The 25,638-nt window shown below is 33.5% G+C and overlaps 2 protein-coding genes across 3 annotated transcripts in view; one reads left to right on the forward strand and one right to left on the reverse strand.

The window, feature by feature from the left end:
* Nucleotides 1-3,505, forward strand: part of LOC143076444 (transcription elongation factor SPT6-like) — a 40,781-nt gene extending 37,276 nt beyond the window's left edge. For both annotated transcript variants that reach the window (XM_076252221.1, XM_076252222.1), the window contains 4 exons: nt 312-502; nt 1,058-1,126; nt 1,861-2,036; nt 2,648-3,505. In XM_076252221.1, the coding sequence (XP_076108336.1) occupies nt 312-502; nt 1,058-1,126; nt 1,861-2,036; nt 2,648-2,983 (772 nt within the window). In that variant the 3' untranslated portion in view covers nt 2,984-3,505. The remainder of the gene's footprint in view (nt 1-311; nt 503-1,057; nt 1,127-1,860; nt 2,037-2,647) is intronic.
* A 17,475-nt stretch (nt 3,506-20,980) lies between these two features.
* LOC143076443 (ras-like protein family member 10B) lies at nt 20,981-23,607 on the reverse strand. The gene has a single exon (XM_076252219.1). The coding sequence runs from the start codon at nt 21,766-21,768 to the stop codon at nt 21,142-21,144; it is 627 nt and encodes a 208-aa protein (XP_076108334.1). The 5' UTR covers nt 21,769-23,607; the 3' UTR covers nt 20,981-21,141.
* Nucleotides 23,608-25,638: the final 2,031 nt, after the last annotated feature.

Here is a 25,638-nt window from a genome sequence, read left to right on the forward strand (position 1 = left end):
AACAACTATTTTATCATTTTATTGTATGTCATACAAGAAAGATGTTTAGCTAGCTATAAAACCAGGTTTTTAATCACCATTTTCTACATAAGGAAACGCCCATACCAAGTCAAGAATATGACAGTTGTTTTCCACTTGTTAGATGTGTTTGAGCATTTGATTTTTCCATTTGATAAGGGACTTTCCATTTAATTTTCCTTGGAATTTTTGTTATTTTACGTTTAAGTACAAACCATTTGGGTTCATCTGTACTCTGTTAGAAATATTTATAAACATGAAAAGGAGTAAGATTTTTCTTCTTTATTTTTCAGGATTCCCTACTTTTGCAGTTTGTCTAAGCAGTACCCAGGAAAGTTTCTGGTATCGTACATGCCAAGAACAAAACCAAGACATGAATATGCCACACTCTCATCCGAGGGAATCAGATACAGGAACCAAATGTTCCATTCACTTAATTCTATGATGAGATGGTTTAAAGAACACTTCAGAGATCCAATACCAGGTATGCACAGAGAAAGAGATTGTAAGGCCCAATTCTGTCTATTTTTAAAATTGTTAGCAAATTTTAGCTCACCTTGGCCAGAGGTCCAAGTGATATTTTCTCATCACGGGCAGTCTGTCGTCTGCTGTTGTCGTTATCATCGTCTGTTAACATTTACAAAAACTTTTTTCTGTAAAACTACTGGGCCAAATTTAAGCAAATTTTGCCACAATCATCATTTTGGTACCTAAGTTTGAAAATTTGTTGGATGGCCACGCCTGCCAACCAACATGGCTGCCATGGCTAAAACTGATCAGCAAGACAAGATGTTCAAAAATCAAATGGTTGAAATCACCAGTAGACATTTTTGGTGATCCTGCAACTTGTCACAAAATCAAGACAGCAATCTTAATCACACTGAAGATAACATCAAAAGTAGCCAAGACACTGAGTTTCGATGAACCCTTAGGAATTTTATTTTTGATTAGTTTCTTTCTATAAATATGTGAAATATTTGTCAGTTGACATGCTAGATAACAATGAATCAGTTACTTATGATTTCCAACTATCATTTAGGTACTCCTGCAAGTAGAACTCCAGGCATGGCATCATCAACATATGCTACACCCAGTATTAATTTACAAGGTTAGTATATTAAGTTAATGAATAATATTATGCATTTAAGACTTTTTCAGAATTAAATACAGAATTTTATAAGTTTGAATGAAAATGAGTGCACACAATTTATCTTTGGAGCAGATCTGCTGTATCAGGTTTGCATAATGTAGATGAGCCATGTAACCATGGTAACATTTTGTGGAATCAGTATACGTCTTGCTGTTAAATTATTAAAATGTCTGTTCCTTTGAGAAAACTGTTCTGAAAAAGTAAGAAGCTTTTATGTCACCCTTCATTGATATTTTTATGCTTCATGGCAGTCTTCATGCTTTACCACATGTCTAATGCCCAAGGCTTTTGGGTCTGTAAATCCATTTAATTGGCTTGTAATTGCCAATTTGGGCTTCATGCCTTTAGATTTAAAAGTTATCTTGACAACCGCCATGGTCTGCTTTTGTTTATAGTATCAAAGACAAATAGCAATGCTATGTAATTTTTATTTTACGAAAGAACAGTTTTACTGTATTTGGTATAGTGTATCTGCATTTTGTAAATGCTGTTCCCTGGGGTCCCCATCTATAGAAACAAATTAAAATTTCACCTACATTTCCACCATGCAAAAACACACCCTTCCATAGTTGAGAATTGGTAGTGCCTTCCCTGGGTCCCATGTATGTTTCTTAGGTACAGCCATAAGGCAGAATACCATGCATTTTAAGTATAATTGACATCATATAAATCCAATATTTGTCTTATTTCAGGTGTGGATGCTGCCACCATACAGAGAGCAGCTGCTGGGTTACCTAATAATATCTATAACACCCTGGCACAGGTGGCTGGAGCCACACCACGAGTGGCCACCCCTAGAGTGGCTAGAATGACACCTGGAGCCACACCACAACAGTTCCCTCCTGTGGCTGGGTTCAGTGGAGGCTTTGTAAGTTTGAACTATTTAATACAAATGCAAACTTTAACAATTAACAAGATTTTCATGAATGCAATGAAATCTTGGGTTTTTTTAAAATACATTTTTGAATGTAGAAGAAAACTTTTTTTTTTTTAATCCTTCACATGTTATAATTTCCCAGCCTCATCATATAATTTTTTTTAACTACAGTCATATCTGTCATAAAGATCCCCACTGTTCAGCAAAAATGTATTGTCTGTTTTAATAGCATCTTTTAGTACATGTTTGCATTTTAAACTTCAAGTTAAAAGTTACCTCCCTTATAAGGTATGTTTTGTCTGATTGTAAGGGTGATTTTTTTTTCAGGTACGACTATATAACTGATTTCTTTGAATTCAGATATTTCTTATAACCCCATGCCATATATCAAATATATGCTTTTCATGTCATTAAAAAAAGAATTGTGTTTAAAATAGTTAAAGAATAAAAAAAAAAATCCATCCATATTTTAAAAATCCTTAGATTTATTTGCATTTGGTAGAATACCCTTATCGTTTATTCATGACATTTAAATGTTCCAGGTTACAAGATTTCCAATTAACATGTAAATAATTTTCATATGAAGTTTATTTTTATTTCAGGGTCTTGGAGCCACCCCTATGATGACCCCAATGATGACTCCCTCTCATCACATCACAACACCAGCTGGACACCCTACCCCATCATACAACCCCACCCCCAGACAGCCACACACACCAGCTTGGCCTGGACACACACCAAGGGCCACACCACGAACACCATCACATCCACCATCACAGAGAGCCATGGGACCCACAGCTGGAACAGACTGGGCCAAAGCTGCAGAAATGTGGGCTAAAGGTAGACCTAGTAAGTCAACTCCTAGGGCTAGCCCAGCTGTTCACAGAAATAGTCCAATGCCTACTGGAGATTCTACGCCGTTGTTTGACGAGCGGTGATACACACTGGATAGTGACAGTTAAACGTATAAGGACTTCTGTTTGAAGCCAATATTATCGCAGATTATTTTGATATCTGCTAATAGGCTTCTTTCATATGTTTGAAGCCAATGTAATTGCAGATTGTTTTGGTATCTGCTTATACATGTTATAGGCTTCCATTGTGGAAAGTATTGACTGAAACCAGACAAAGGCATTTGTTGTAACTGCTATGAACAAGTGCTTCTCCACATTAAGGGGTCATGTCATGTCTATGTTGTGTACATCATGTGTATTTATAAGTCTTCAGCGCCTGTACATATATTGTGTACATCATGTGTATTTATAAGTATTCAGGGCCAGAGCATTATAGAAAGTCATCAGATATCTGTATTTTGTATAGTTCATGTAAGGCACAGTGTACAAGTCATCTGATATCGGTATTTTGTATAGTTCATGTAAGGCACAGTGTACAAGTCATCTGATATCGGTATTTTGTATAGTTCATGTAAGGTACAGTGTACAAGTCATCTGATATCGGTATTTTGTATAGTTCATGTAAGGTACAGTGTACAAGTCATCTGATATCTGTATTTTGTATAGTTCATGTAAGGTACAGTGTACAAGTCATCTCATATCTGCATCAAGTTTGCCATCTTATTAAAGTATCATTACAATACAGTTATAAAGTTGACACAGTGACCATCAAAACTTGGAATTTTCAATGAAGGATAAGTGGTTGATTATATTACGAATACATTAGGATATATGAGTGCTTTAATTTATTTTAGATGTAAGTAACATTGAGAAATATTCAATTATTCTTTAAATGTGTTTTATGATAACAAACCGTTCAGACCAGTATTAAAACTTTTTTTTCATTTTTTATACTGTTTCACTTAAACTTTACAATATTAATGGTAAATTGTCAAAACAATCTCTGTAGATGCATTTAGAACCTTTTTTGTTAATAATAAATCTTTCTTCATAGATTGAGAAATTTATGTATAATGTTACAGTGGTACCATACTATGTTTGTTAAAGGATTTAAGGATTGGTTGTAAAAACATGTCTTCCAAAAAAATTCAAATGTAAGTTTCATCATTTAAAATTGACTTTTCTTAATTGTATTTTAACACAAATTGCACCCAATTAATTTCAATACAAACTGGAGTCCATTAAAGACAGAACAATGTAGTAGATTGCATGGTATTTGTTGATTGTGGGCTGTACATTTCTTTGTTAACATTTTATTATACTATCTGTTACTTGTATTATTATAAGAAGTTTAAGGTAAACTTTACAGTTGTGTATTAACTTAAGGTGGTACCTAACACTACAGGGAGATAACTCTGTAAAGTCAGCTAAACGTTTTAATTACAATGTGTTGTAAAAGGAATATTAAGCTTCTCAATTATCAAAATTGATGTTTGTCAAACTGCTATATAACCAGTGTAATTTTTCTGATAAAATGGTTGGTTCAAAATTTTTGAAATTTTTATATTTTTGTTAAAGGGTCAAAGTAAATACTTTGTCAAAATTTAATGAAAATTGAACGAGCCAAATTAATTTTAGTGAAAGTGTTGGGTACAACCTTAAGTATGAATAGAAATTCTTCAAACATTTGTTTATTTCTATCCAAACTATTAAGGATTTCCTCACATTGGTCCTGAACATTTTGATACATATAACATCAGTTGAAGTGATGATTTTTGAAAAGAATAAAGTAATAACTTTTTATTGTATATACATGTACAAGTTATAATGTGTTTGGCCATGCTTATTCATTGTATAAACATGTACAAGTTGAGATGTGTTTTACCTTGCTAAATCATTGTAAAACAACATTATGAGGAAATTTACCTCAATAAAAATATGAAAAAAATGTGTTTATAAGTTTTTGTCTGGCCATGAAGGCAAGGTAGTGATGGTCTGTGAAATCATTATGATATGTGTCGAAAGACAAATCTGATTTCAGACAGTAACTTTAGTTAAAGTGAAATTTTACAAGAAAGTTCAATACCTCAAATGCAGGTTGGGATTGATTTTAGGAGTTATGGTACCAACAGTTTAAGAATTAGGGGCCAAAAACAAGCATTTTTTGTACTTTCATGACAATAAGGATGGGAGCCAAACATGAAGGAATAAGGGGGCAAAAAATGGACCAAAAACAAGCATGTTTCTAGTTTCTAGACAATAACTTAATTGTTTAATTATATGAATCTCTCTAAAATTGTACATCAAGGTTCCATACCACAAAGGGATCACTGGGATTGAATTTAGGGGTTATTGCACCAACCGTTTAGGAATTAGGGGCCAAAAACAAGCATTTTTTGTAGTTTCTGGACTCGAACTTGTGTGAAATTGTACCACAAGGTTCCATATAACAAATTTCAAGTTCTTTGACTACATTTATTCTGTGTCAGACATTTATTCTGTGTCAGACACCTATAATCGACTACATTTATTCTGTGTCAGACACCTATAATCGACTACATTTATTCTGTGTCAGACACCTATAATCGACTACATTTATTCTGTGTCAGACACCTATAATCGACTACATTTATTCTGTGTCAGACACCTATAATCGACTACATTTATTCTGTGTCAGACACCTATAATCGACTACATTTATTCTGTGTCAGACACCTATAATCGAAGTGCACAAGAGGACATGTGAACAGAATGTGAGCTATCCTTGAAATCAAATTACCTCTAAAACATAAGTTTTACCCAATCCATAAAAGTCAGTTTCCAGGAAAATAAATAAATCAACAGTATTCATTTCAATCGCCAGGGACTATAACATAAACTGTTAATATAAAGTAATTTAATTTAGAGCTAAACGGAGAAAGGAAATCCTTTCCTTGAACACAATAGCTTTATCATTAGAAGATTCTGTGTATCAGACTGTTGTCTTTAAATTACCATATGTATTCTTAGTACGAAATATGTACTCAAACTTGATCTTGGACCACACAAAGCAACATCTCCAAGCCCACAAGCAAATATTATACTACAGCGAACAACAACACTTGGTCCAGAGAGACGATTTTGGTACTTTCACACAATTTTGTACTAATAAAATTGAGAATGGAAATGGGAAATGTGTCAAAGAGACAACAACCCGACCAAATAAAAAACAACAGCAGAGGGTCACCAACAGGTCTTCAATGTAGCGAGAAATTCCCGCACCCGGAGGCGTCCTTCAGCTGGCCCCCAAACAAATATATACTAGTCCAGTGATAATGAACGCCATACTAATTTCCAAATTGTACACAAGCGACTAAAATTAAAATAATACAAGACTAACAAAGGCCAGAGGCTCCTGACTTGGGACAGGCGCAAAAATGCGGCGGGGTTAAACATGTTTGTGAGATCTCAACCCTCCCCCTATACCTCTAACCAATGTAGAAAAGTAAACGTATAACAATACGCACAATAAAATTCAGTTCAAGAGAAGTGCGAGTCTGATAATCCAGTTTGAAGCATACACAGACATATAAACCATTTGTGAGGGGGGGGCAAGGGGTTTAGCTGTTATGCTGTTATGGGACATTTTAATTCTTTGTTATCTGTTATTCTGAAAATATATTTGCTGTTAGCTGTTATTGTCTTATTCTTTGTTAGCTGTTATTGGGCTGTTAACTGTTATTGAAAATTGGAATGTTAGCATTTTTTTGACAGCCAAAATTCGGTAGAAATTGAAGATCATTTGACAATAGAGTCTACCACTACTAATATGTTGGTCCCGTATCCGGAGAAGGATTCCATTAACATATATCCAGAAAAATTCCAGTATATCTGATGATTGTCCTTTGTAATATATTCCATTTTTTTTAACATTTATTTAGAATTATCCCGTACGAACATATCAAATTAGAACAATTCTTAATATGACAAAAAGGGAAACATATGGCCAGGAATTTCTGACAAGGATTTCAATTAAGGACTATATCTTCTTCTTCTTCTTTATATACAGAAAAACATCAACTGGTTGATGATTACTTTCCGGCGCATGCCTGGTTTAACAATATTGTTAATGATTAAAAATATATATTTTTGGTTTCTTAATAATTTTTCAATTTTTATGATACAAATGTATATGTAAGTAATATTTTTCAATTTTTATTTTTTAATTTTTGGTATAAGATAAAAACAAGATACATATTATACATGTAGGTGTTTGTAAGTGTCAAGGAGCATCTCTCTAGTGAGTTTCTCCTTGAAGCACTCAGTAGTGGTGCTGCAGGCTATTGGTTCTGGTAATTTGTTCCAGTCTTTTATAGTTTGGCAGAAAAATGAAAATTTGTAACTGTCTTTGCTGCATCGAATTTGTCGGTATGTTTGTTCGTGGCTAGACCTGGTGTTTGATTGGCTTTTAATTAATATGTCAGTATGTGGTATGGCAATTTTGTTGTTTGTTATTCTATGGAACATATTTAATCTGCTTTTGAGTCTCCTTTCTTGTAATGTTGGCCAGTGGAGTGTGTTAATCATGTTTGTTACACTTTCAGTATATTTGTAGTTTGAGCATACATATCTCGCTGCACGTCTTTGAACTTTTTCTATGGAGTTAATGTTCTCTGTTGTGTAGGGGTCCCAGACAGTGCAGCAGTATTCAAGTTTTGGTCTAATAAGGGCTTGGTATGCTCGGTCTTTGATGGTTACTGAGTTTATTTTTAAGTTTCTTCTGATGAATCCAAGGGTCTTATTTGCTTTAGATGTCATGTTCTGAATGTGTTTGTTCCATTTTAAATTTGATGAAATGGTTATACCTAAATATTTTGCATTTTCAACTGACTCAAGAATGTGACCGTGCATGTTGTAATAAAAATGGATAGGTGTTTTCTTTGTGGTCACTCTAAGTATGTTGCATTTATCAGGGTGGAACTGCATTAGCCAGTCTTGTTCCCATTTGATTGCTCCTTCTAGGTCTTCCTGGAGTTTAAGGCAATCTGATGGTGATTTTATCTGTCGGTAAATGATGCTATCGTCAGCAAAGAGCCTGATTTGACTATGATGTAAGTAGTCAGGTAAGTCATTGATATATATCAAAAATAGTATTGGACCTAATACAGTGCCCTGAGGAACACCTGATGTAACTGGTATGTTATCAGAGGAATGGTTTTCTAGCATAACTGTTTGTGTACGGTTTGAAAGGAAAGATTTTATCCAGTTTGCGGCTTGATCTGATACACCGAAAAATTTAAGTTTATATAGTAAACGGTTGTGTGGAACTTTGTCAAAGGCTTTTGCGAAATCCATGATGATAAGATCGGTTTGTATATTTTTGTCGTTATTTGAACATAGTTGGTGAATTAGTGATATTATTTGGGATTCGCATGATCTATTTGCCCTGAAGCCGTGTTGCAAGTCATAAAGTATGTTGTTGGATTCAAGGTGTTTCATAATGTTGCTTGCAATTATGTGCTCTAGTAATTTGCATGAAATACATGTAAGTGAAATTGGACGATAGTTACCAGGATGATGTTTGTCTCCTTTTTTGAAAACAGGTGTTACATTTGCGTGGTTCCAATCGTGAGGTACTTTTCCTGTTTGCATTGATTTTGCAAAAATTAGAGTGAGTATGTCTGTGCATGTGTTGATGTTTTCTTTAAGCACTATTCCAGTGATGTTATCAGGTCCTGTTGCCTTTTTTGGGTTTATATTTTTAATTAATTTATAGATGCCTTCTCTGTTTATGTCTATGTCGTCCATTATTGGATGTGTTGATGGACCTTTGTCAGGGATAACTGTATTGGTCTCAGATGTAAAAGCTGATTTAAATTGTTCATTCAATATGTTAGCTTTTTTCAAGGGATCTGTATGAAGTAGACCTTCACTCCTAAGAGGTGCAATACCAGTGTTTTCATTGTTTTGGCCTTTTATGTATGAAAAGAGTTTTTTAGGTTGTTTGTTAAATCTCGAATTTTCAGGCTCTTGTATTTCAATGTCAAAAATCATGTTTTCGATATAATTCCAATAGGCATTTCTCATCTCTTTCTGTAATTGTGTTTTAATTTGTTTAAATTTTTTAGTATGTTTGCTATCATGTTTTTTCTTTTTATAAAATTTGTTTTTCTTATTTATCAGTTTTTTCAATTTTGAGTCTATCCATGGTAGGTGGGTTTTATTTCCTATTAGCTTAGTTGGTATATGCTTTTGGATACTTTCTGTTGTTCACACACCTCATTAAATGGGCATATAAAAAAGTCAGAATGTGAATATATATATATATATCTAGGTCCTTACAACCAGTTAACCTTTTACATAGACTCAGCTCTTTTCAAAGCAGTACAATCAAAAACCTGATAAAAAATTGTTCAAATAAGGCCTTTGAAAATAGTGAAATAAATTACTTTTGGAGTGTCAAAATTGGTTCGAGGTACTTGACAAATTGCATGCTTATAATTGGTGCTTTTGATTTTTCTACCCTATATCATCATGACAACTTTTCCTCATAGTCTTATTCAGAAAAAATCCCACACCTCATTAAATGGGCATTTAAAAAAGTCGGAATGTGAATATATATATTCAAACTCTTTTAGGTCATTTTTAAGTAGCAACAAACACAAGAACTATGTCAATTAAGCCTACTTTGATACCGTAACTGCCCTTGAATTTTTACAAGATATTATTTTTGTCTCTTTGACATATTCCTCATTTCCATTCTTAATTTTATTACACACTATTTAATTACAAGCATGTGTGAGTTTCAATAACTGTACAAAAATAAATGCTGAAAAAAGTATTCTATAACAAATTAACAGCTACGCCATGAGCGCATGATACGCCCGTCATATTTTTGAAATATTCGATAACTTCTCAATGCCATATCAGATATTTATAAAAATCAGTCAATATATATTATGTATATAAACAATACATCAAAGTTTCATGAGAACTGCTGAAAACATTTTTGAGTTATTGTCCGAAAACTGGAGAATACCATCTTTTTTAATGAATAAACCCCTTAACTGAATAACATAAAATCGAAAATTAATAAAAATCGAAAGGGCGCTTACAACAGTAGAAATTAAAAATTCAGCAAAGTTCCAGGAGAACTGCTGAAAACGTTTTTGTGTAAATGTCCGAAAACTAGAAAATCCCCCCTTTTTAGCCCACCTGGCCCAAAGGGCCAAGTGAGCTTTTTCCATCACTTTGCGTCCGGCGTCCGGCGTCGTCCGGCGTCGTTAACTTGTACAAAAATCATCTCCTCTGAAACTACTGGGCCAAATTAAACCAAACTTGGCCACAATCATCATTGAGGTATTTAGTTTAAAAAATGTGTCCGGTGACCCGGCCAACTAACCAAGATGGCCGCCACGTCTAAAAATAGAACATAGGGGCAAAATGCAGTTTTTGGATTAGAACTCAAAAACCAAAGTATTTAGAGCAAATCTGACAGGGTGTAAAATTGTTTATCAGGTCAAGATCTATCTGCCCTGAAATTTTCAGATGAATCGGACAACCCGTTGATAGGTTGCTGCCCCTGAATTGGTAATTTTAAGGAAATTTTGCTGTTTTTGGTTATTATCTTGAACATTATTATAGATAGAGATAAACTTTAAACAGCAATAATGTTCAGCAAAGTAAGATTTTCAAATAAGTCAGCATGACCGAAATTGTCAGTTGACCCCTTTAGGAGTTATTGCCCTTTATAGTCAATTTTTAACCATGTTTCGTAAATCTTAGTAATCTTTTACAAAAATCTTCTTCTCTGAAACTACTGGGCCAAATTAATCCAAACTTGGCCACAATCATCTTTGGGATATCTAGTTTAAAAAATGTGTCCGGTGACTCGGCCTACCAACCAAGATGCCCGCCATGGCTAAAAATAGAACATAGCGGTAAAATGCAGTTTTTGGGTTATAACTTAAAAACCAAAGCATTTAGAGCAAATCTGACATGTTGCAAAATTGATATTCAGGTCAAGATCTATCTGCCCTGAAATTTACAGACCAACCAGACAACCCTTTGTTGGGTTGCTGCCTCTGAATTGGTAATTTTAAGGAAATTTTGCTGTTTTTGGTTATTATCTTGAACATTATTATAGATAGAGATAAACTGTAAACAGCAATAATGTTCAGCAAAGTAAGACCTAAAAAGAAGTCAACATGACCAAAATGGTCAATTAACCCCCTAAGGAGTTATTGCCCTTTATATAGTCATTTTTTAACAATTTTCACAAAATTTGTAAAATTTTACTAACATTTTCCACTGTAACTACTGGGCCAAGTTCATTATAGATAGAGATAATTGTAAACAGCAAGAATGTTCAGTAAAGTAAGATCTACAAACACATCACCATCACCAAACCACAATTTTGTCTTGAATCCATCTGTGTCCTTTGTTTAATATTCACATAGACCAAGGTGAGCGACACAGGCTCTTGAGAGCCTCTAGTTAATTAATAAAACCCCTAAACTCGGAACCTTAAAATCTAAAATTTATAAAAATTGAAAGGGAGCTCATGTCAATAGATATAGTAAACAATTCACCAAAATTCTTTGCAAATTCGTGAAAGGATTTTTGAGATATCAGAAAACTGAAAAAAAAAAACACCCAACATTTTTATTGAATAAAAACCCCATTACTTGAAGAAACTTGAAATCTAAAATTTATAAAAAAAACAAACTATAGGGAGCTCATGTCAATAGATGTAAATAATTTCCCAAAGTTTTATCTAAATTGGTTAAAGAGTGTTTGAGTTAATGTCCGACATATTGACGACTGACAGACAAGAATATACCAAATACATATCTAGATACATAATTCTAAAAACCATATTCATAGAAAATGGAATTTATTACAAAGGATTATACCCGTAATAAGAAATACTGGATTTTGTCAAGGACCCGACTTATTTTAATGTTTCATTTACTGTTATCTGTTTTTGTCCATTTTAATTCCTTGTTATCTGTTATAAGCCAAATCAATTTGCTGTTTTGCTGTTATTGGGACCCTCCTTGCCCCCCCCTCATTTGTCATAAGAGAAAAGCACACAATAATATGTCTGATGGTCTGCATTGCTCATTAAGGAGGCTCGCGGGTATAAGATTTTCAGAAAAAAATTAAACATTTATTTTTCATTACAAATTTTTTTAATTACCTTTAGTAGTTGTTACTTTATCATATGGTACAAAATTCTTCCAAAAAATCAATTGGTGTTGACCCCAGGTGACTTTTAAAATGTAGATATCATTGAAAAAGCTCCAAATTATCTCCCTTTGGTGCAAAAATGCCATTTTTGTCGAGCCTGCAACTTTTGTTGCAGAAAGCTCGACATAGGGATAGTGATCCGGCGGCGGCGGTGTTAGCTCACTTCTTAAAAGCTTTATAATTTAGAAGGTGGAAGACCTGGATGCTTCATACTTTGTATATAGATGCCTCATGTTACGAAGTTTCCGTCAGTCACTTGTCCAATGTCCTTGACCTCATTTTCATGGTTCAGTGACCACTTGAAAAAAAAGTTCAGATTTTTTGTAATGTTGAATTCTCTCTTATTATAAGTAATAGGATATCTATATTTGGTATGTTCGTACCTTGCAAGGTCCTCATGCCCGTCAGACAGTTTTCACTTGACCTCGACCTCATTTCATGGCTCAGTGAACAAGGTTAAGTTTTGGTGGTCAAGTCCATATCTCAGATACTATAAGCAATAGGGCTAGTATATTCGGTGTATGGAAGGACTGTAAGGTGTACATGTCCAACTGGCAGGTGTCATCTGACCTTGACCTCATTTTCATGGTTCAGTGGTTATAGTTAAGTTTTTGTGTTTTGGTCTGTTTTTCTCATACTTAATGCAATAGGTCTACTATATTTGTTGTATGGAATGATTGTAAGGTGAACATGTCTAGCGGACAGATGTCATTTGACCTTGACCTCATTTTCATGGTTCAGTGGTCAAAGTTAAGTTTTTTCAGTTTTGGTCTTTTTATCTGATACTATACGCCATAGGTCAACTATATTTAGTGTATGGAAATATTTTATGATTTAAATATTAGTCGCGCAGGTTTTATTTGACCTTGACCTCATTTTCACGGTTCATTGCTCAGTGTTAAGTTTTTGTGTTTTGGTCTATTTTTCTTAAACTATAAGTATTAGGTCAACTATATTTGTTTTATGGAAGCATTGTTAGAAGTACATGTCAGCCTGGCATGGTTCATCTGACCTTGACCTCATTTTCATGGTTCATTGGTCTTTGTTTAGTTATCTTGGTTAATGTAACGTTTATGTGACAGTTGTAATAAAGCTTTATACTTAGGACTATCAACATAATATCAATGATTAGTAAAGAAGGCGAGACATTTCAGTGTGTGCACTCTTGTTTGGCATTAAAATTGAAATATCTTTTTTAACTCAACGGTGACCTATATTTTTAGCTCACCTGGCCCGAAGGGCCAAGTGAGCTTTTCCCATCACTTTGCGTCCGTCGTCCGTCGCCGTCGTCCGTCGTCGTCCGTCGTCGTTGTTAACTTTTACAAAAATCTTCTCCTCTGAAACTGCTGGGCCAAATTAAACCAAACTTGTCCACAATCATCATTAGGGTATCTAGTTTAAAAAATGTGTCCGGTGACCTGGCCAACTAACCAAGATGGCCGCCATGGCTAAAAATAGAACATAGGGGTAAAATGCAGTTTTTGGCTTATAACTCAAAAACCAAAGCATTAAGAGCAAATCTGACAGGGTGTAAAATTGTTTATCAGGTCAAGATCTATCTGCCCTGAAATTTTCAGATGAATCGGACATTCCGTTGTTGGGTTGCTGCCCCTGAAATGGTAATTTTAAGGAAATTTTGCTGTTTTTGGTTATTATCTTGAATATTATTATAGATAGAGATAAACTGTAAACAGCAATAATGTTCAGCAAAGTAAGATCTACAAATAAGTCAACATGACCAAAATGGTCAGCTGACCACTTTAGGAGTTATTGCTCTTATAGTCAATTTTTAACCATTTTCCGTAAATCTTAGTTATCTTTTAAAAAAATTTTCTTCTCTGAAACTACCCGACCAAATTAAACCAAACTTGGCCACAATCTTCATTCAGGTATCTAGTTTAAAAATTGTGTCTGGTGACCCGGCCAACCAACCAAGATGGCCGCCATGGCTAAAAATAGAACATAGGAATAAAATGCAGTTTTTGGCTTATCACTCAAAAACCAAACCATTTAGAGCAAATCTGACCTTTGGTAAAATTGTTTATCAGGTCAAGATCTATCTGCCCTGAAATTTTGAGATGAATCGGACAACCCGTTGATAGGTTGCTGCCCCTGAATTGGTAATTTTAAGGAAATTTTGCTGTTTTTGGTTATTATCTTGAATATTATTATAGATAGAGATAAACTGTAAACAGCAAAAATGTTCAGCAAAGTAAGATCTACAAATAAGTCAACATGACCAAAATGGTCTGTTGACCCCTTTAGGAGTTATTGCCCTTTATAGTCAATTTTTAACCATTTTTCGTAAATCTTAGTTATCTTTTACAAAAATCTTCTCCTCTGAAACTAATAGGCCAAATTAAACCAAACTTGGCCACAATCATCATTCGGGTATCTAGTTTAAAATTTGTGTCCGGTGACCTGGCCAACCAACCAAGATGGCCGCCATGGCTAAAAATAGAACATAGGGGTAAAATGCAGTTTTTGGCTTATCACTCAAAAACCAAAGCATTTAGAGCAAATCTGACATGGGGTAAACTTGTTTATCAGGTCAAGATCTATCTGCCCTGAAACTTTGAGATGAATCGGACAACCCGTTGATAGGTTGCTGCCCCTGAATTGGTAATTTTAAGGAAATGTTGCTGTTTTTGGTTATTATCTTGCGCAACAACAAAACAACTTCACAACTTTCTCATTACTTTGCATTTCTTGTTAGATAAATTTTACAAAATTCTCCCCTGAAACAACTGTCAAATTTAAACAAACTTGGTTTAAATCACCACTAGGATATCCAGGGACCACTGTGTATGATGACCCTGCCTGCCCACACGGCTGAAATAAAACATAGGTTTCAAACGCACTTTTCAGTATTATATCTCTGAAACTAAACGACAGTACAACAGTTGCATTTATCATGCATCAATTGTAAATAAAAATATCAGGTGAGCGACACAGGGTCCTTGGACCCTCTAGTTTTTTTCGATATTACCGCTATTTCTCCTATTAGTTCAACAGAAAAAAAGGACATTAACAAAAATGTATGCTTCTTTCGAAGGCAGATTGTGAGCGTAAATGAACGGTGACCCCAATTTTTTATTTCATTTTTCTATTAAGAATAAGATAAAGTTCATTTATAGAAAAATATAGCGAAATCTTATATTAAATAAAAAAATTGATTTAGACCCACGAGCCCCCTTAAGCATACATCCCTTCCAGTGACCTCATACCTCATTGATTGTCTATCTCGCCTATATAAGTTTGTTTTTCCCTCAACAACATGAAAGGACAAGACTGGCTGTTTCCTGCAGTGGTTGCATCATTGGCTTGATGTAAACAATTTGTTAAGCTTGTGATTTTGTTTTGAAGGGGAACCTTTGATGGAAATTCAATGATATTTGGTATGCAGCTGTATGAGCATTGGCTCATTTCATTTCATTTAGATTTGGTCTAGGCGCCTCACACAGAGTCTATAACACTTAGTTTAAATGCTAATTATTGTGATTAAGTTAGTTGAAGCAAAATCATTTATGGTAAACCAATGACATTTGGTATGTAGTTGTGTCAGATTTGGCACATTTCACTAATATTGGTATGCTGTCTGTATTCTTTTGGTTCAATCAAGGCAGCTCACATATCAAGATTCTACACATTTTTTTTAGATGAGTGGGTTTTTTCTGCATGAACAGTTTTTTGGGTAAAGATTGTATAAAATGCAATAAAAATCCTGTTACTGATTTGATATCTATATCTTCTAACAAGTAATCACTACTGTTAATTCAGAAATTATTGCGATGATTTTATTAATGCGAAAAATTTGACTGAGTTATAATCGCAATAATTTAAACTTGCATTTAAATAACATTAATATGAATTAAACAGGATTTTTTACCTATTATATATTAATCGCAAAAATTAAAATTGCATTCTAGTCTAAAATGACAAAATCGTGAAAATAAATGCACCCAACAATTTCTTAATTTTCAGTACCTTTTTGATACACAAAATATAGAACATTGATCATAAAATTCTATACATCTTATCCATGAACATTTTCGGAAATTTATCATTGTAATATAAGCTCAGATATTCAAGTCACAAAACAATGTTACACCTGTCAAGAAAGTCATCTGTTAAAATTGGAGTTATCTCCCATTGTCCAGAATTGAAATTGAATCAATTTATCGACAATGCAATATTTGATTGGTCAATTAACTGTTATGTTAGGACTTTGGGACAGGAACATAAAGAATGGTTAAGCATGTTTATGAAAACTCAATCCTCCCCCTTATTTGGAACAGTGGTGTAACAGCACATCAACGCAACAAAAGAAGTAACTAAATAACAGGCTTGACTCATTAAACCATTACTAAGCACACACTCAAAATTAGCAAAAAGACAAAAAAACAAGGTGTCCATCTAATAACACTAATAATAGCTTGAAAGTAGTTCAAAAACATTGCCAACTATTAGATAAACAGTCTGATAAGTCAAACTTTTGAAAATCTTGGGTATGCTGATACGGTTCAAATATTCTTTTGTTTGCTTGAAAAATTCATATCCTGTTGTCACTCATATTAAGTACCAAATTTTGGTTTAGTTTGTGTTACAAGACATAATTTCAATTTAAAAGGCCCTTTTTACACATCTAATATGTAATAGAGGGTCTGGGTTGGGTTTGTAGAACAGATCTAGAGACAAGAACAAAAAGAATAAAGAAAAATGGTCTAAGCAACTTAAGAATCAAGAAATGAAATATGTATGCATATTTACGTAGATCCCTATGTTCTTCGAACACCCCTCGTGAGCTGAGAGGGTACCGTGGAATCCGTGTACACTCTCGATTGGGATTAATGGAGATGTGTTTCTAATTTATTTACATTTCTTAATTTGCAACAGTGCAAGTCGACAGTTGGACGTCTGAGAATAGCAACTTGTAATTCAAAATTTTTATTCTTGTCTTCAGTTCTTTGCATTGTAATTCAAAATTTTTATTCTTGTCTTCAGTTCTTTGCATTTGTGATACATATGCGCTTGTAATTTTGTTATCATGTTATCTGTGCTGATATCTAAATTCAATTTTATGATTAGAAAGTTCTAATACGTTAATTGCCCGCTTGCATTTATGTTATCTGAAAATCGACATTTAGCTGACGTGTATAAACCGGCAATATTAGTATATCGATCGTTGTGTTATACCAGTTTGATTCCACGCTAGAAAATGCCCATTTAGTATATAAGAATACTTCACGTATAAAACCAAACCTTCAGAAAGTGATGCAAAAAAATAATGTTGCTGAAGGCCGTAACATGGTAGCTGGCTTTGACTTGCGACGGACCAATGCATAAAGCCGACCAATAAGTCAATACAAAAATGTGTAAGGGTTTCGCGGAACCCAGTGTCTCGCCTACGTTTGCTGTTTATCGCAGACTCAACTAAAATAAGGTAAAAAATCAATAAATATATTCCTCTCCATACTATCTTTTGATTGTAAGAAGCTTCTGTCCAAGTTTGATAAATCTCCAGGATAGTTTATGAATCTAATAAATGTTTTTAAAACTGCAGACTGTATGTAATATTAACTGGAAGAAAAATTAAGTTTATTTATAAGAATAATACAGATAAACAGGTACAAAATTTTGACAAAATTTCCTTTTGGATACTATCTTATGATCATAAACAAGCTTCTGTCCAAGTTTGGTACAAATCTAGGATAGTAAAAGTTATTAAAATTTCAAAAACTTTAACCACAGAGTGAATATTTGTGACGCTGTCGCCGCCGACGCCGACAGAATGTGGGATCGCTATGTCTCGCTTTTTCGACTAAAGTCGAAAGCTCGACAAAAAGCCAATGATTGTATATATTACTTTAAGATAGATTTTTATGTGGAACCTATATATATGTAGGATCCTGGCCGATCCTGGATAACAAATCAGACGAATTTCAAACAATGCAAAGATTTAGAGCTATTTTCCTAATGCATGTAGTTTAAAGGTTTAATTGGCTTCGCTGCTTTATTTGTATAAATGTAACTGTTTCAAGCATCCAACCCTAATCCATAATACAAGCTGATGGCAATCTTAATTACAATGCTTAAGCCAACATTTATACACACAAAGCAAGCAAACCAACCAAACCTTTGAACTACAAGCAATAGGAAAATAGCTCTAAAGTTTGACTGATCATAGTTAATAAAAGGACGTTGTATGTACGCAAACGATACAGCAACCTATAGACAAAAATGAAGAAAAAAAGTGACGGAAATCTTTGTTTAACGGTCGCTTCTAACATAATCATTTATTTTACTAAGGTTTTAAAGGTATATATGTGAAGTAAATACACTTCGGTGATTTGCTGTTCTACTTGGTTTTGCTCTGAAACACTTATTGGTTTAAAACTATAGTGCATTATAACCATTAAAACAATATGTTTTTTTCCTATACCAAGCACCGTAATTACTGTCCACATGACAAATAAATCAGTCCACCGGGTTTATACCAAAGTTTATCAACCCACCACCACCCAAGGTGCGGATCCACCCAAGGGACGATCAATGCATTTGAAAGGGGACATGTAGTTGGACCCCCCTTTTTGTCCTCGGTTAGGAACTCCCCTTTTTAAAATGGCTGGATCCGCCCCTGCACCCCATTACCCGAATAATCTTTTATATCGGAAAAGCGAAACCATCAAGATTCATTTTTTTTTTTTTTTTTTTAATTAATTGATATTTAATAATTATTGCCTCTCGCCACGTATTTTTTTCTTTTTAATGTTGTTAGATTTCAGGATAGTTTGGAAGGCGTTTCACAGAGCTAGCACTATTTGACGAAACTAAAGAATGATATTACTAGGCATGCAAGTTTAAGTTTTTTTTTGTGAGTAATTTCATGAGACTTTGACTCAAAACTGGGAGAGTTGAATAGATCAGCTTTTGCTTCTGGTGCATCGCTTCTGTTCGATTGTCTTCCAAAAATATTTTGACGCGATGACATTTTTCAATTGACAGTAAACTATGGAAGTCGAGGTAAAATTAGGCACCCATAGATTCTCGTCATAATTTAAAATCTCTTTGGAAAATGGAGATATGTGTTTCTCAAAAACAAACAATATCTGCAGTCATAATGCGAGAAATAACATTGCAATCTTGATTATAATCTCTGTTACCACTTATTCTTTTAAACATTTCATTAACATTCCAAGAGCTGATAGATAATGCGTTGATACTTTTGATATTTGATATTTTAAAAAAAATGATGAAATTATGAAATAACTTTTAACATGCACAGGAGTTGGTGGATTGCGACACAGACAGAGAGAAAACAAATTAATTACTAATTGTAATTTACAAACTAAAACTATACTTGCTATAATTACTAAAAAACATTATTTTGTTTACTACTTAAGTGAAATCTATATTTGCTTGATTTTTACAAGCTTAAAGTTTATTTAATATTTTCAAAAAGTATAACTGCGGAATCAACACCAAGAGTAATTTCCTCAGCAGTTGAAGACAACAACGCTAGATCGACATACGTGAAAGTCATCAATTTCGAAAATAACCTCTTTTGTCATGAGAAATAACAAATTAAATATGCAAACCATTGGTTAAACGGTTCCAATCCGCTATTGTGTGTCTAATCACTATAGATAAAACTCATCAAGGTACTTAGAGGACTACCAAAGACGGACTAAACATGTGGAGCAGGATCTGCTAGCCCTTCCATAGCACCTGAGATCACTGTTGCTCAGTCCCTTTTTTTACCATGCCGTTGTCAGTTTCTCTTAGACTTATGAGTTTGGCTTGTCTCCTTTGTAACTTCGAACACTTAATTTCACAATTAATTTCTCAGAAACGACATAAAGTACGTGTCATATCGCAACCAAGGAAGGAACAAATTTCGGAGAATACTGAATGTATAAGTGTGATTACTTATTAAAGTAGTACAAGAAACTATAGTGTTTTATCCCTTTCGCATATTTAAGCAGATACAATAAGTGTAAACTAACAAAATTCATACGACATGCAAAAGTAAAGAACGTCAATACAGAACCTTGAAATTTTGTTATTATAACATATTAAAATATATAAATCATCTCTGTGATTTCTTTTAATGGAACCACTTTGTCCGTTTATACGTTTTTCCAAAAGATTTTCATAATACCTTCTCGGAAACTACTTCTGATTTCACATTTGGTCGGCAGCTTGGCAGTGCTGATAAGTAACGCGTGGGTACTTCACGGATATGCCATGCATACATTCTCTTTGCCGATACCGTAATTTTTTTCAATTATGCTGATTGAAACATATAATATCGTCAATAATTTCTCTAATACTATACCAAACAGACTTATTTCATATTTCGTCAGCACATCAACATTTAATGAGTTGTAACATGTGTGCACTTATCGGATATGCCCCGTTTCCCAATACTTAAAACTACGTGTGGAATATATTTTCCCAATTGTCTATATAAGAAAATGCCTGTACAAGGTCAGGAATATGACAGTTGTTATCCATTCGTTTGATATGTTTGAGTAAGAGCGTTTGATTTTGCCATTTGACTACGGACTTTCCGTTTTAAATTTTCCTCGGAGTTTGGTATTTTTGTTGTTTTACTTTTTATACACTTAGCACGACAACGGGTGTGTTCTTGTCCAAAAAGCTTATTTGCTGAAAGGCTCTTTTTTATTCAACGCAAACAGATGGAACCGCAAGCCGGCCGTGCTACCCCAAATTAATAAACCGATTTCCATCGGTAAACCCTATTTAAAATAGATCACCGCGGATAAAACCCAGACCTTAATGTTAGATCATTTTATGGTGATAAAGTTTTTAAAAAATCAATAAGTATGAAAAGTAACTTCGTTATTTTATTATTGAAGAACAATAAACGTCTTTTACCTGTGTCTAGAGTTTCTTTGATTACAAGAAGCAGCTGAATACGCATGACTGAAATGTTTACTTTTTATAGCACAGACCAACACGCAATCCATTTGGCGAACACGAAACCCTCACATTACCGAGCACCTGTTTCTTCGCAAAGCATCCTGAACACGCACTGCTGTCGGTTTGTGACCATAATCAATATGATCTATTGCTTTCATTAATTCTTTGAACAGAAATATTATATGCCAGTTATACTTTGCCGAACATTCAACATGTATACATTTTCGATGTTTTTTCACCATATTTATTACATCCCGCCTCGAGACTCCTCGGTCGTCTGCTAAGTCATATTTGTTTCCGACAATGATTAACGGAACATCGTGCATGTCTCGACTATCCAGAATCTGTTCTCTTAAAGCTTTCATATAACTGAAGCTTTCCTCTGAAGTTATATCATAGACCAAGACATAAGCTGTGGCGATGCGAAGATTGAAACCCCGAAAATCCGACCATTCTTGTAAGGAATTAGACGGAAAGTACGGGATATATGGACAGTCCACTATTTTTAAGTCGTACACGTGTTCGTTGATGACAACTGACGGGAAATAAAAAGATTTATCATCTGAAGGTTCATAATCCTCTGTAAACGTATGGTGTACAAATTGTTTTACTATCGATGACTTTCCTACACCGGGAGCACCCAGTATTACAATAGTCACTTTCTGATGGTCTGTATAACCATTTGAAGTCATACTTGTTTGTTTCACCTACTCATAGATTCTATGTTTTGCCTTTATTTATAACTGATTTCCGTACAACGAGTATTTCTCTGGAAGTGTATCCAGTTAGAATAAATTTATCTCTCGAGTATATCCTGTTTAAACAAATTTATCTCTCGAGTATATCCTGTTTAAACAAATTTATCTCGGGAATTGTATCCTGTTTAAACAAATTTATCTCGGGAATTGTATTTTTGTATCTTGAAGTGTATCCTGTTAAAACATATTCATCTCTTCAATTGTATCCTGTTTACACAAATTGTATCCTGTTAAGACAAATTTATCTTTGGAAGTGGATCCTGTTGTGTAAACATTATTTTGAAAGCGAATCCTGTTAGCTTCACTTGTCTCTAAACGAGAGTCCTCTAATGAAAGGATTGTATTTTAACTTTATTCTCGTTGCATGCTTATTTCTAATTGTAAATATGGCTTAATTGTCAAAGTATTACTTTTCAGCTCATCTGAATATGAAATTCAAAGTGAATTCTATTCGATCCTTAGCCGTCTTATGTTGTAAAGCCTGTGTAAAACGCTGAACTAACAGACATTAACTTATAAATTTAAAACCTTGCACTGTAAGCTGTAATGTCACAACGCAGGTCTATTTCATCGGATTAGTAAATTAATGACCGTTGCAACATTGCAAGAAATCTCTACTGTAATAAACTGTTTTCTAAAATTCAATTATAAATGCTCTTGCGTATACAATTATTGATCGTTGGTATATTAGTCCCGGCAGAACTCGTTGTTGTATGTTTTTGTTTTGTTAAATTGATGTCAATTTCAAAATTGAAATAGATTCCGTATAGTTTCCATATATATTTACATCCCCGTTGTATTAAATCAATTTTTTGGATGAATGATAATTATCTAAATTGCAAGTGAAATTGCTCCAACACATGCAAGCTTCCGTGGATATTATATTGACTGATGAATCGACTGTTGACCGTCAATAATTCCTAGAAACTCATCTAAATAAAGCAAAATTTTAAGTCTTCATCATATTGACAATACATTTTTGTAGATATCCAAAGGCAAATCACATTGTCACAGATGTGCGGTATGTTGATGAATAATAGAGATAGGTAAATTAAGTGGCATCATCTATATATAATTGCTATTAATTTATAGCAAACATGGCATATATTCCATTTCATTTCGGTAAGTTTTAAAATCAAAGGTTCTACGTTAGTATAACAATAATTGAAGATTCTTCAAATTCTTATAGCATTCTGAAATTCTAGATGAAGTTGTATTTCCTATTGATAAAAAAATAAATAATAATTAATCCACATATGTTCATATGTTCAGTAGAGCCTATATACGTATGAAATTGGATCCATTTGCCTCTTGCTTAGTTGACAATGCTTTTTGTTTTGTCAGGCAAGCTGCATGCAAATAAAAATGTCTCAACAACCTCGCCTGTATTTATCAAACAAACTCAATACATATAATTCCTTCTCATATTTCAGCATCATACCATACATTTTAAGTCGACAATGAATACTAGTACATTCTGCATCAAGCATATCTTTTTAAGATTAAACATTGTTCTTACGAAGATCTTTACAAAGACATATAACAAAACGTTGCAATGCACAATTGACAATGTTCGATGTCATCTTGAGGCGTCGACTTCGTGTTGTCTAATGGCTTCTTTTGATGTTTCTGATCGATTGTAAGAGACAGTTCTTATACAATTGATTTTTCTCTTTGTTGATGAGGTTTTTCTATTCTTCTTATCGATGTTAGGATATGTAATCTAAAATTAAAACTTATTTAGTGTGTCACTGTTTATAAACATAGAGATCGAAAGCCGATAGGGAGTGACGAATTAACCATTTAACACCAGAGATTTTTAATTGATCTTACAACTTAATAAATATTATTAGATGAGGGATTTTGTTCTGTAATTTGTTTCATTTTGGAAATAGCACATGGCCAATAACAAGTCTTTGATCAATATTTCTTGAAACGATATTATGTTCGTCTGTCAATCACAGCACTGGCAGACGATAGATCGTGATTGTAAATCAATTTCCATAATAATCTTTAGTCAATCGATTCCAAGATCGATGCTGATAGGGAAAATTCCTCAACACAGACCATTCTAATTAAATTGAAAGCTACTTTTCGTTTTTTCATCGGATTTCAATTTCTTCGCGACTAAATGTAGAATAGCTAGAATGTAAGAGATAACTACATTTACTAATGAAAGTGGCATTTAAAAGTTTTTCATCTTTTCTCTCAAGTTTTATGCATATAAGTTTATACCTTGAATTCTATTTTGCGTTTATAAAAAAAACATATTTACTCTCGTATTTAACTAATCTTAATATATTTCAATCCCCTTGAGTTTTCGTCGCTGTTTGTGATTAGTCTTTCAGTTACCAACGTTTTATGTACAAGTTTATATTTACGAAAAAGTTCGGCTTCGTTTAGTACAGCTAATGGATTATTTTTAGTACGACAGTTATAACATGGGTAGCAGGACCACTTGTTAACTAAAACAATTTCGAGGACTTGTACTTTTAATTTAGTGAATGCACCTTACTGAAGGGACGACTTTAATTGATATATTGGTTTTCAATCTAATTAAAATATAGATCTCTGATTACGTTATACTACATATGAGCTCATATGTAGTAAAACGTAATCGCTCATATGTAGTATAACGTAATCGCTCATATGTAGTATAACGTAATCAGAGATAAATATTTTAATTAGATTGATTGGTTTTGAAAAGTTGTAAATATCATTGACATATTCTAAATCAAACATTTGCCTCTAGCATGCCTGATAAATCGCTAAAAGTTATAACTTATTTATAGAAATAGCAAAATGCAATCTGTGTCGAATCTATGTTCCGAGTAACACTGTCTTCCGTTTTGTAATGTTATTCATTTTTATTCATGACTCAAACATGTAGTTAATAAAAAAGAATCTGGACATTTTGTACTTTTCCTGTATCTAACTTTGATTTTGATAAATTATAAATTACTTATTGAAATATCAGGTAAAAAAAAACTGTAGGAAAAGCCTGCAATAGATGGCCTGAGATTCTTGATTAAGTTTAGACTTTTCTCTATTTTATCAATATGTTCAACATGCAATATTGATTTTAACTGAAATTCAAGCCTTGAATCCGGAAACACATGGTGAATGCATGGAAACCATATACATGATATAGTTTACGACTCTTAGCCAAATTACCTGAACAAATATATTTTTACAATTGTGGATGAATTTCAATCAAAAGAGAAGTACAGATTTGACAAAACTATCATCGCTAAAATTATAAATAGTGTAATACAGAACATATATAGATCAACATAGTTCAAACCGTCTTCAAAAGTAATATATAAAAACAGAAGATGAGGTATGATTGCCAATGTATATATAAGTAAGTTTTTATTCGGCAATTGTTTACTGTAAAATACATAATATGCAATATATAAGTTCTTGCATGCGACTACAACAGACAGTATTCACAGAATAAATACAAAGACAGTATATATATAAGATCAAAATAAGCAAGAGAAATATATAGATATATATACAAAAAAACATTTATAACAAATTCTTAACCTACTGAGTGAAATTGAAAACATTTTATTGTTAATGCGGAGATAATTGCATTGTGTGTATCACATGTATCATACCAACACAGTTTTAATATCTTGTTTTGTTGCAAATTAAGACAGGCATTTAAAGGCATATTGTCGCTCAAAATCGTATTTTTTACATCATTGAAAACAAAAGTCTCTTTTCGATCGATATTCGTTTATTTTATATAGGTTTGACATATAATACAATATATGTCTCTGGTTTGACCAAGCTAAA

The sequence above is a fragment of the Mytilus galloprovincialis genome, chromosome 5 (assembly GCF_965363235.1).
Source record: "Mytilus galloprovincialis chromosome 5, xbMytGall1.hap1.1, whole genome shotgun sequence".
Classification (NCBI taxonomy): domain Eukaryota; kingdom Metazoa; phylum Mollusca; class Bivalvia; order Mytilida; family Mytilidae; genus Mytilus; species Mytilus galloprovincialis.

Bases quoted from the DNA above. Each gene is read 5' to 3' on its own strand.
- LOC143076443 (XM_076252219.1), bottom strand. From the start codon at position 21,768: ATGACTTCAAATGGTTATACAGACCATCAGAAAGTGACTATTGTAATA.